Below are 13,185 nucleotides of genomic sequence, written 5' to 3'. Positions count from 1 at the left end.
GAATTTCATTACCAGTCACTTCCCTTTAATCCCAGTGACCTAGCCCTAGTTTACCTATTGCTTTACAAACCTTCATTAACATAACTGAGTCTAATATTAGCTTCAAGTTTATGAAAGATCATTGTTGGTACTTCTGCTTTTGCTCTAGTTAGAATGTTGTCTAAATTCTTTCAGTGGGAGATTTGAAAGTCCTAATCTACTTTTTAAAATGTGCTCTGGCCTAGAAAATCCAAGCCTAGAAGATCATCAGGATGATCCAATTTTAATCAACCTGCTTGAAAACAAACAAAATGGCAGCTCTAATAAGAAAGTCTATTATTTTTCCTATTATTGAGTTCCTATAAAGAATTTTTTGCTGTAGTATGAGTTTTTCCCCCTATGGCACTTCTTTTTTTTTTTTTTTTTTTGACTAGTTATAATGAAACATAAGAGATAAATTCACTAAGTAAACAACATTGTGAAGGTGGATGAGAACCACATTAATTTTGTTGCTCAGACAGAATTTCTGTAGCCTCATAATTGATAAACTATTTGAAGCACAGTGGAAATCCTTTATAACTGGAGTATTTAAAGAAAATGAGAACCAATTCACACCCCAAAACATAATTCAATAAAAGCCTATAATATACTGAGCATCTGACTACTGTGTAAAAACAGTATCTCCAGACTATATTTTGACCTTGAAAACTTAAGCCCGAAAGGAACAGAGGTAGCACATTGAATTTACGACAGTTTATCCTAGCAGCTGTGCTAGCCTAGTTACAATCTAGCGTGGTGACAAACTATACATTAGTGAACCCTCTTATTTCAATAGTGATTTCCACAGAGGAGTTATAAAATACCTTGGGAAATTATACCATTAATATTCATTAAGTGCACATAGTGGCAGAAACTAAAGAACAGAGGTTCAATGAAGCCATAGTCTCTGCTGAGAATAATCTCAGACCCTGACTTTACCTCATTGATCATCCACAAGGCCAGGCTTTCTCTTGACTGTATAAGTCAAAAGACCCTTTGCTATAAATCAGATGCCTTCCACCCAGAACACTGATTTATAGAAAGTTTTCTGCTTCTGTGGAGAGTTAATCAAGTGTTTTCATTACATCCTTATCGCCATTGTGTCTTTCATTTTTCAATATCTTAAACTAAAACTCAAAAGTTTTAGTGATATCATAGATGGGTAAAGAGCTAACTAGCTACACACACACCAATGCTGTAGTAAAATTTTCATTGTGCATTTCAAATGAGGTTAGCATATTTCTCATGCACACAAAAATTTCTCCCATTGAGTTATATATGAGTTGATAATTGACCCCAAAATAACAATGTGATGTTCTCTTTCCTATCAAAAAATGCTGATTTTACCCAAATTACTAGTTAATACAATGGGCCAGACTCATCTACAAAGAGACAACAAAGAAAACACCATAACAGGAATAGGTCAGCATAAAAATTAGTATTTATATTATTCTTTCATAAGTATTATTTATTCTGCCACATTTTTTGTTATTTGCAGCAGATATGTCAAACTGAAACAGGAGGGAATTTTTATGTGATGAATAAATATCTTTCCTTTTCCTTCCATCAGATATTTTCTCAATGATTTCTGACTCTAGTGGGGTGATGGTTTATGGACGATATGATCAGTTTCTGCGAGAAGTTCTCAAACTACCCACAGCAGTTTTTGAAGGTCCTTCCTTTGGTTATACAGAACAATCAGCTAGATCCTGTTTCTCTCAACAGGTAGGAAAGAACGTGTTTAAAGAACTATGTTTCAAACAATGGTTGCTCTCCTCATCTCACTTCAAGTTACAACTTAGACAGTTCTTTTTCATAACCTGTAGTATACCTTCCAGCCTCTGACAAATTACCTGTGAGTCAGTAACTAAACCCAACACACCTGGATGATAATAATAGGCAATATTTACTGACTGTGAGCCAGATACCATGCTAAATTCCTTACTTGCGTTGTCTAATTTAATCATTACAACAATAAAAAACGTATCCATACAATCAACAACTTTTAGCCTCAGTATCGTTATTATCACTGCACTATCAAAAGCACTGAACTGTCACTCAGCCTCACATGAAACACAGGTCTGACCCAGCATTAGGTTTCACCAGTGTTTAGCAAAGGAGATAAAAAGAGATGTCGCACATGTCACATCTCACTCTGGGAGACCCAAAATATGATAGACATGGCTACCTAAATCTTCCACAACATGATACATTTCGGACTCAGAGTGACATGTTTTAACTGGGGCTTTTACTGGGTAAAAGTTAGCCCAGGGGAAGCTGCTTAGTTCTGGGGACACTCCTGTTTATATCTTCCCAGTCATGTAGGAAGTCTTCATATCTAGCATCATTGTCCAGCACAGCACAGTGATAGTTTACAAATCTGTAAATTGCATTTTTTAAAAATCCACATTAACCAAGGATGTCCTCTAAAAGGATCCCTTTAATAAGAAATCAGTGCATAGCAGCCAGTACAAAACTGCATCTACCGTCTAGCTAATAAACTTCATCAGTCTGTTCACTTGGTGATCTAGGAGGTCAAAAGTACATCAGGTATCTCGATAGTCATGGATTTGTGTAGAATCATAAACGTATCCATACAATCAATAAGAGAGGGATGGTTTGATACAATAAGTGCTAACTCTTCTCCTGTGGCATCTCCCCCAAGAAGCCTTTCTGACGCTTCCCATGCTCCCTCCCCAAAATTGGCTTAAGGTGCCCTGTCTCTGTCCCCAGTTCTGAAAAGTTCTAGGCGATGAAGTTGGAAAGAAAGAGGCCTAGGTGAATGGATTTGTGGTCCTCTTTTTATTTCCTTTTTGAGTTGGTGATATCAGAATGGATTTATTCACCAGTATCTATCATCTTGCCTATTGCATTAAGCCCCAAACTAATCTCTCTGCCTCTGAATTTATTTGTCATTTGTACATTTGCTGATCTTAAGTAGTGGTGTATTGTAGAATACTCAATAAATATACTAATGCTTTAGAATTTTTCACATTAAAAACTAGCTAAAATAATAGGACTTTATTTAATTTATTAGGACATATATTCAAAAAGAATTATATAGGATGTTGACATTGCTCAAAAGTTCTTTTGAAATATCCTATAGACTGTCACATGATATAATTTTGTACATATCCTTAATGATAAGACATTTATATATGTTAAATTCATAATAACATTTTTTTGACTTCCAGGAGTGAGTTTTATGATGAATGGTCAAAATGCATAATATCATTTGAAGTGCAAAAAAAGCCACACAAATAAAAATAATAAAATTTATTTTTTGGGCTTCATAAACTGGTTATAACAGCAGTTCGAATGATAAAATTTTTTAATTTTTTTAATTGCTTCATTGGAAAAAGAACAAGCCGCTCCAAGTGATTGTTTTGAAAGACAACATTATTTTAGACACATAAATTGTGGTCACTTTTTAAAGGATACTGCCTCATGACATACTTTCCATAATTTATCTTTTAATAATAATGTTGCTATCAGTCCTACAAAAAGCTTAAAGTATTTAGTATTACAAGGAAGGTTTAAAATTGTAAATAGCTGCTAATAAAAAAAAAAAGATTAATCAAAGGGTACCAAAACAGTTGTTTTGTGAATTACAAGGACTAGTATAAGGTGTAGCCCTTGAAAAGGCACTCTGGCTCTTCAGGACTGATTTCTTATCTAAAAAAAAAAAACTATCTCATCTAACTTCATTTTATAATTCAAAATCCCAAATAAAATGATGATTTTTTTTGCATATAAACATGTAATTTTTATCATTCATGCTATTACAATATCATGTAATAATATAACTTTATTTTTGTCATCTTGAGGGAAAATTATAGATATAATATATTCATTTTCTACATCAGAAGGGACTAGAATAATGAGACAGAAGCAGACCGAATTGAGAGGAAAGGTTTGTAAGGAAAGGAGAGAAGATAAATTTTTTTTTAATGTAGATTGTTCTCTCCTAAGAAGGAGAGATCACTTCCTCTTAACAGGATTCCCTCCTAATCTTGTATAGCGGAACCATTCATGTTGACTATGAAATATTTAGTACTTATGGAGGTTGTGGAAGTTTAGAAGGATAGGTATCCTACAGATTTAGAAGATTGCTATAGGAATAGCAGAGTACACCAGGACACACTATTAGGTAAAACTTTATGGAGAATGTCTAGTCATATTTCTTCATCATTTTCATACTGTCCCTCATATATGAAAGTGATGCTCTGAGAATGACTTTTCTCCTTATGATAATATTGACTCCGCCTCAGTGGAGGTAATTCAGTTCAGTGTATAAGTATAAAATGCAATTAATGTTTAAATTCAAGTTCTGTTTCTTATATGTCAGAGGTTAACTGAATGTCTTGCTTCTTCAATCTCAAATGATATCTGCATATCAGATAAATTAAGATTATTCTCTGTTCTAAATTTTTGTGGGTTTTTTGACGCAGAAAAAAGTCACTTTAAACAGCTTCTTGGACACCCTCATGTCAGATCCTCCCCCGCAGTGTCTGGTCTGGTTGCCCCTTCTGCATCGACTGGCAAATGTAGAAAACGGTGAGTAGTTACCTTTGGAGCTAAGACAATTTTTTAAATCATTGAAATTAGGCCATGAAGTCTATAGATATTAAGCCAAGGTCATTGTTTTAGGAAAGACTAGTCATTTTGAGCTTTGTTTATAATTGAACTAACCAGTCTTCCTGATCTGTAAGGCCATATAGGTGCAATGCAAAATGAGGACTGTCAGTTCTAAAAGTTTATTAAAGCTCACTGGTACATCTCAGTTACAAGTCAGGTGTGGCTTAAAGACTTGATACAACAGAATAATCTCAATAGGAATGTGACATTTTCTAATATTTGTTTTAGGTATGAATTTCCAATATTGATGTACATGACATTGATTATTTCTTCCTAGGCATTCAACCAGGAATAAGGAAAATAATTGGATGATAGAGCCTTACTAATCTTCTGTCATATGCTGCGAATTATAAACTTTCAATGGTTGTATTTATGTAAAAGATTAAAGTAATGTAAACTTTTATAATGTGCTTTTATAATAAAAGTATTTCTAGGATTAAAGTAATTAGTATTGGTATATCCAAATTTAAATATGAACTACAGTTCAGAACAAGATTTAAAGAAATTTAAACATGGAATAATTCAGTGCCTTCATCTAATCTTTCATGCTCTTATTTATTATTTTAACTCTGAGGTTTCTCTGGACTTAAATAGAAAATAATTTATTCTGTTTTTCTTACTAGAATCTTAATGTCTGTACATTTCTTTAATATACATTTGGGGTAAAGTTCGCTTTTAGCATCTGCCCTTAGCTCTCTTAGTTAAGTTATAAATTTATCCTGTTTAGCTCATGGAGATTAAAAGAATGAACTCACTAAGTTCTCTGTAATCACTACCAAGCATAGATGTATTTTTTTATGCTTCTTACTCATCTGCAGCAGCAAAGAGCAATCAAGGTCCAGATCGTGCAGGATGAGTTAATATTACTGTTTATAATTCCAGAACTAGTCATCTTCCAATCATAAAGTTGTAATTTCGTTCCTCTAGCTCACTGTTTCCTGTTGCAGGAAATTAGTGTCTTAGGCCGTGTCCCAGAGCAGTTGTCTCTAAATTCAGGTCTCATTCAGCCCTTCCTAAGAGCCAGAGAAGAGAGGATATGATCCTTATTCAGAAGACAATAGATCCAGAACTCGTTATGTCTTTGTTTTTACAATTCGCATTTCATCTTCATTTATTCTTATTTACATTATTTTCTCTAGCTGGATACTCAGAAAATAACTTTACCAATTACATTATTTTTCTTAGCTTGTTACCCAGAAATTAACTTTATCAATTACATTATTTTCCCTAACTGGTTACCCAGAAAATAATTTTACCAAAGGCGAAAACTGTTGTTCTTGTTTAATATCTTTAGCTCACAGCATGTAAACAATTACTTGGATTTGATCACTTGTTAGCTTCAAATTTTAACTATTTTACCTGGCCTGCTTAAAAATTAAAATTTTCTGCCAAAGGAAGTTAAGTGTCTCTCAAACTATCTGAATTAGAACTGTATTCAGATGATGAACACACCTCCTTGAGCCCTATCCATCTGCCTCTTAGGAAAGACAAAATCTATTTATTAAATGGAAGCAATGTCGCTCATTAAATAAGCCCATTAGCTACTCCATTTTAAAAAATAATAACTCAGCTAGGGGAAAATGGTGAAGGAATTAAGAAGTATGAATTGGTAGGTACAAAATAGTCACAGGGTTGTGAAGTACAACATAGAGAATATAGTCAAGAATATTGTAGTAACTATGTATAGTGTCAGGTACACACTAGACTAATCGAGAAATCGCTTTATAAATCATATAACCACTGTGCTGTACACCTGAAACTAATATAAAATAGTATTGAATGTCAACTCTAATTGAAAGATTAAAAAATAATTCGATTTTCTCACCCAGTTTTTCTACTCTCCCTCCATTTCCCTTCCTTTTTTCTTTCTCTGGTTTTCCATTTCTGTAATATTTGTTCTCTACCCACTGGATAGTCAGCTGTGTTCAGCCATTGTGCTTCTGAGTCTTCAGTGTGCTGTGCTGGTCTCTTGGAGACAGAGCAGTTTGGGGGAAAGGCGAGTCAGTTTGGGTAATTTATATTCTCGTAGTGTAAGAGATGGGAGTAGAAAGAGCAAATGACATTACAGAGATTTGTTGTTAAAAGAACACCAATCCTCCATCCTATTTCTTTTCTTCTGCCTCCACACATATACTTGAAAAGGGTGGTGAGACTCTGGGAATAAACATAATGCTTCTCTCAGCCAAAATTGACTATCATCTGAAATCATGGCAAAAAGCAGAAAAATGCAGTTCTCATTAGGCTGCATTTTTCCTTATCCTGGCTCATACTTTGTTTTTCTTGTTTTTTTCTTCGTTTACTGCCTGCTTAGTCTTCCATCCAGTTGAATGTTCCTACTGCCACAGTGAGAGTATGATGGGATTTCGATACCGATGCCAGCAGTGTCACAATTACCAGCTCTGTCAGGACTGCTTCTGGAGGGGACATGCCGGTGGTTCCCATAGCAACCAGCACCAAATGAAAGAGTACACATCATGGGTAAGGCAAGGTCCAGACAATATTTAAAGTTGGATGTATGAGTGTTGTCGCTCAGAATGTAAGGGAATATCAAGGATGGTGACAGATTCAGGGGGCAAACTTACCTTGTAGTCTAACATTCCTTCCCCCTTTCCTCCCACTCCCCATCTTACTGGGATGTCTAAGTTATTATATCTGAACCCAATGTAGTTTCCCAAGCCTTAAAATATAGGAAGACTCAAACTATGTTACTTCTTGAAATACAGGCAATTCAGTATCGATATAGGTAACAATTGAACAGCAAGTACCTTCTGGAGCATAATCTCATTTTCACAGTAAGTTAAGGTTCTTTTGTTTTGTTTTTTTGGTAGGAATTACTTTAAAATGATTGTTAGTTTATTTTTTTCTTAGATTCTTGGAGTTCTCTTAAGTGCATGACTAGAAGATAAAGAAAAGACGTGTAAGCATGTGAGCTTAATGATGCTGTTCCATTTTACTTTTTTGGAGGAAGGGGAGTTTGCGGTTATATTAGTAAATCAATAAATAGTGCAAGTGAGCTACTTGCTAAAGGTGACCTGTGAGTGTCTGTCCATGTGATGGATGTATTCTCAGAAGCATGTGGTTCTAGGTCTATGGGAAGGATTTAACTTCATAAACTTGCTGTTCAAATGGTTTACAGTTTACTGACCTGTGTCTCAGTTAAACTCAAAATCAGTCTCCGTGATATTGTTCTTATACTGTGAAAGTATTGCTGTATGTACAGATTACCTTTTGTGGGATGTACCGTAGTCCCTGCCAACCCCTCTTAAAATAGTTCTTCCACAAGAAAATGTAAACTTTTATGAGTTTTTTTCTATATTTCAGTGTATTTCAATTCAATATATAGTCTTTACTTAAAAAGTAACTTTTTTTTTATAAAAAGATCTTCAGAATATGCATTTAAAATCAAAATGTCCTTTCTAGGAATTATTGGGAACCAATATTCAGCGTAGATGTATTAATTGTTTAGCACCTGTCAGATTCTGAGTTCAAGTAACAGTTTCTCGCTAAGGCATTGTACACTGACTGCTCCATGTCAGTTTAAATACCACTCTTTACTGTTGATTATGTCATATGCTAAGGATAGATATACTAACAAAGATCATGAAATACAATTTTGTATAGAAGATGAGAGAAACATTTTCCATTTTCTTATTGTCAATGTATTTTCTTACTTCTGTCTCAAATCCTGGAGGTGTTTGAAAACTAATCATTTTTAATCATTGTTGTATGTAAATGCTAGCGTCAGAGAAAGAGCCTCTTTCTTAGGGGTTGTGGATGCGAAAATTATATGGCAGAGCAATATCTTTACAAAGTAGGATTAGACTCCTCAAGAGGATAAAGGGGCCCTGATGTTTATGGGGCGAAGAGCTGTTGTTTTTGCTGTTTTAAGTATTTTGAGAATTACCTCTCCTAGCAAAAGCCAAAGAGGGACTTCTGGAACAATGCTCCTACTACTTAGCTTTTAAATAATGTGGACAAAATCATTTTATTATCTTGCCAATTATAGGCTCTATGCACAAAAGAAAAAGACAAAACTAAATGGCTTCTCATGGAAAGGGAAAATTTAGGTTAAGATTCATTATATGTAATATCAAAAATAATTGGCCACATATATATGGTCTATTATTTTTGATAATTTTGACTGGGAAATACTAAGATAAACATTCCAACAGTCTAAATGAAAAAGAGGTAGCATGATGCTCTGAAAAGAAAATGAATTTTAAATTCTCAAGATTCAGATTGAATTTCCACTTTTATTGTTAATTGGATATATTCTGACACACCTGAACTATCCTGCACCTGGATTCCTGCAAAACATCCTGCTCATCTCCTTCCTTCTTTCCTTCTTAAGTAGGAGCAATCCTTCTAGAATCAGATCTAATCCTGTCACCCCTGTAATTTAAACTCTGCATTCAAGATAAAGACCACAGTCCTTGATGTTACATATAAGGATTTTACTGATCTGCCTCCTGCTTTCCTCTCCAGAACGGGGTCTCTACTTCCTCCAGGAATTATCTTCCCAGTTTCCTGAATTTTTGTCAGAAGGACTCCTGTTGGTCCATTAAGCTCCAGCCCGGGTGTCCCATGAACAATGAGTACTTCCATTTATCAGCGTTTGCTGACACTAAGCAGCAGGAGGCAGGCACCTTAGTGGCTTGTTGAGCACTGAGCAAACTCCCTAAATTTGATACTCAAAGAGGATTTCTTGAATGAATGAATGAATGACTACTATGAAGCAAATCATCTGGTAAAATGTTACATAAACATTAGTTGTTATCACTTCTATAACTGTCCTCTTCTTTCCAGAAATCACCCGCTAAGAAGCTAACTAATGCGTTAAGCAAGTCTCTGAGCTGTGCTTCCAGCCGTGAACCGTTGCACCCCATGTTCCCTGACCAGCCAGAGAAGCCGCTCAACTTGGCCCACATCGTGTAAGTATCTCTACTGTCCAGAATTAGAGAAATCTTTCTTCATTGACACATATTTGCATCTATACAAAGGCAATTTCATATCAGTCATCAGGGATCATGTTTTAAAATTTAATTTAAAAAAAAAGAGTGAACATAATATCATTATAATTTTTTTATTGTAAAGGTATACAGTACTTCAGCCCAGCTGCACAAGTAAAGTGTGCAACACTAATGTAATTCACCTAGAGATGAAAAATATTCAGAAAGCGTAGTTATAAAATATGGATGTTAATGGAGTTTACACAATTGAAAGTTAACAATCAATGTAATTATTATAGTAAGAAAATTTTAAAGCACACTATACCTTAATATCGTATGTGCTTTGAGTCTCAAATATAAAAGCCCTTCGTTTCATTTCTCTGCAGAGCCAGTCCTCTTAAAGATGGCAGCAAACCTGGAATTTGTTGTTGTTTTAACCCAAGCTACATCACTTTAGGAGATTCATGACCTGTGCAGGGGAAGGTTGCAGAGAGGGATTGGTGGGAAAATTCATCAAAACATCCAAAATCAGACTTTTAAAAAATGTTTCTCCAAAGTATATGTGAGTTTGGTGGGCAGAAGGAGTAGGGCCAGAGAATAGTTCTATCTCCTATCCCTTCCTCCTCCCAAACCCTAGAGCCTCTCTTAGGACTAGGTGGCCAAGAAAACAGGAAAGGCTTAGGTAGAAGAAAGTATTTTTTTCTTTGGTGTTATCTTGGGTTAAGAAGAAGAAAGAAGCTCATTATCTGCTTCTATGCACAATTGGGAGTTATTACTCACAGGTGCCTCAGAAAACATCTGGAAGAGGTGGATCCCCCTCCTTATAAACTGACTTTTGTTTTGCCCAGTTTAGCGGGACCTGCCACACTGCAAGGTTTATTTACATTTTGATGTCAGGAGGTGGGCCGATCAGACCTACTGGCCTTAGGAATTCACCAGTGCAAAGTTCATGCTTCAGACAGTTCAGAACACAGCCCATAAGCAGTACTGGGGTGGATATGAGACCCTCATGAAAGCAGTAACTCTTTCCTCTGATGGAACTAAGCAAACACCGTCAAATGATTTGTGCTGTTGCATGTCCATGAGCTTTGTATAAATACTCCGGGGCTTTGTTTGGTTTGCTCCCAAGTGGCTTTGAGGGTTCACTGTCCTCAGCAATGCACAGTCTGGAGGCTCCAGTTGCTGACATGGGCTAAACATCCAAAAAACTAATGTAAACCAATTATGTAGAATGCGGTTAACTTATTTTTGGAAATTTTGCTCCTAAAAATAAGCCATAAAATAAACCAGGGTAAATGAACATGAGGAGTGTTCCAAAGGGCCAGCCACTTTCAGAAAGTAATCTCATAGGAGCTATTCTTATTATTGTCTCGACTTTCCTTCCCACAGCCAGAGACAGTCACTAATCCTTTAATGACTGAACAAAACGAAGTGAGGGCAAGTCTGTGCTCTCTGTGCTCTGCCACAGAGTCACTCTCTACCAGACCTGCCTGGAGTTTCACTCCCAGAGGACAGCGTTCAATAAGAGCTGTTGGGTGTGAGGAAGAGGGAGAGGGTGGACGTGAATGGCCTGGCTCTTAAGAGCTTTGCAGTAGAACAAAATTAGGATGCTGCCCCCCACTTAAAGAATTACAAAATGAGGCAGCGTGAAATAAAAGTTGGTTGCACAGTCACACTGCAGTATCACCTAGCGCAGGCCTTGTACCCAGCCGGTTCAGGGTTGGTGTGTGTGCGTGTGCGTGTGCGTGTGCGTGTGCATGTTCGTGCGTGTGCATGTGCGCGCGCGTGTGCGTACGTGTGCGCGTGTGCACACACACATTAATTGGCTGAGTAAAAATATTTTAACTTTAGTTTATAGTGGCAATATGATCTGATGTGTTATTCGCTGAACTAACTGAGGGCAAAATCTACACAATTTAGATTCCACATAGAGTTTCAGAATTCCCTTAAAATTCTACACAAAATGTACCTTTTTTCTGAGAAAAGTTTCATATATCTAACCAGATTCTCAAAATAGCCTTTGAATCAAAATACTGATCTATACTTGCTGTTAATATATTTTTTCAGGCATAAGATCTTAGTTTAAAAATGCAAATTGTGAAAAATATTTAATTGTTGAAATAACATAAGAAATCCTGGATGCAGAAGGTCCCGTCTATATTAGAACAGAATTATTTTTCTGTTTTTGACTTTAAAAGTTTTTCTCTCCATGTTTTTCAATTGTTAGTACCCTGAACAGACATCTATGTCTTCTTTTTTTTTTTTTTTTTTTTTTACGTGGGGATACCTAAGACTTCTAATTTTAAAATATGCTGTTCATTTATCTATTTTATGTCATTGTAGACACATCGTAGCCACTTCAGTGGTGACATTTTGGTATTTTGACATTTATTCTTAGCTATTGCTTGTAAATGTTGCCATGATTAACAGTCTCTATTCTATTCAATTTTTTGCTGCCCAAAGTGATACTTGGTAAGTAATTCAGTAGTCCCCAGTGTATTTCTAAAGACTAGTAATCATAAGTGGTTATGAGACATAAAACAAGTGAGTGATCAGAGGCTAGTTTAAAACTAATTCTGCCTTGAGCTGAACACTTTCAGTTTACAAGAAGAATACCAGTTTTATAAAAATGTTCCCTGCGAAGGTCGTGTCCAGAAAGGAGATTTCGCACTACACCCCTGTGGCTTTATCTTGTGGAGCTATTTCTTTTTCATAAGAATAACTATGTTTAAAAATTCTAATGTGACCTATTTATTACATAAGGTATCTCGTCATTTGATTATGGAGTAAATAGGCACTTCAGTCCCTTTGAAAGCCACAATTTGGTCCCAAGTTCAACATTCTTATGATGAGCCTTAAACGTGAAGCCTTTTACTAAGAAACTGCAATTTCAGCTTTGCAGTGACCAGGTTTAATAGAGTAAGTTTACCAGGCTAGTTAAAAAGCATTCCAAGTCTGCTTGTTTTCTCTATGCCTAGCGATCGAGAAAAATGGGAAAATTTTTTTAAAAAGAAAAAAGAATACCAGAAATAATAGTCTAGTTGATCATTTTTAACTTTTTATAAAGCTGCTATGTAAGATAATTCATTCTGTTTATTGTTTTAAAATCTGATATACCTTTCAAAAATTCATAGAGGACATTTCTATAAAATCAGCATCCTTCTTGTAAAGAGAGATTCTATTCAAGGCAGAATTAATTTTAAACTAGCCTCATGTATCAAAGATACATTCCAGATAAGTAATACAAAACTATAAGATCATTTTCAGAACTTTGGTACACGTTTAGACTAGATGAAATAGTGAACCTGCTGTTTTGACTTCATCCAAAAAACAGTATGTCTTAAGAAATCTTAGAACACAATTTAACACCAGGAACCAAAGTGTCAATGAATTTTTGCATATAGTGCTGACATTTTAAAAACTGCATAACAGCATGTTTGTTCCCATAAATACATTGAGATAAACGAGTCTACTTTTTTCCTAGAATCTCTTCATTATAGAATCCAAACTAACCAATGTACAGTGTACTTGAAACTAATTTAAATAAATACATTTTTTTAAAAAGAAAAGAAAGAAATTG

General features: G+C 35.4%; 1 protein-coding gene across 25 annotated transcripts in view; it reads left to right on the top strand.

Annotated features, from left to right (window-relative positions):
- DTNA (dystrobrevin alpha) overlaps positions 1-13,185 on the top strand; it is a 334,755-nt gene that overhangs the window by 262,498 nt on the left and 59,072 nt on the right. For all 25 annotated transcript variants that reach the window (XM_039843433.1, XM_039843483.1, XM_039843459.1 and 22 more), the window contains 4 exons: positions 1,589-1,743; positions 4,470-4,575; positions 6,968-7,134; positions 9,463-9,587. In XM_039843433.1, coding sequence (XP_039699367.1) covers positions 1,589-1,743; positions 4,470-4,575; positions 6,968-7,134; positions 9,463-9,587 — 553 coding nt within the window. The remainder of the gene's footprint in view (positions 1-1,588; positions 1,744-4,469; positions 4,576-6,967; positions 7,135-9,462; positions 9,588-13,185) is intronic.

The sequence above is a fragment of the Pteropus medius genome, unplaced genomic scaffold (assembly GCF_902729225.1).
Source record: "Pteropus medius unplaced genomic scaffold, Ma_sr-lr_union100, whole genome shotgun sequence".
In the NCBI taxonomy this organism is placed as follows: Eukaryota; Metazoa; Chordata; class Mammalia; order Chiroptera; family Pteropodidae; genus Pteropus; species Pteropus medius.
The sequence above is the reverse complement of the archived record's forward strand: the minus strand, read 5'-3'. Positions and strand labels throughout refer to the sequence as shown.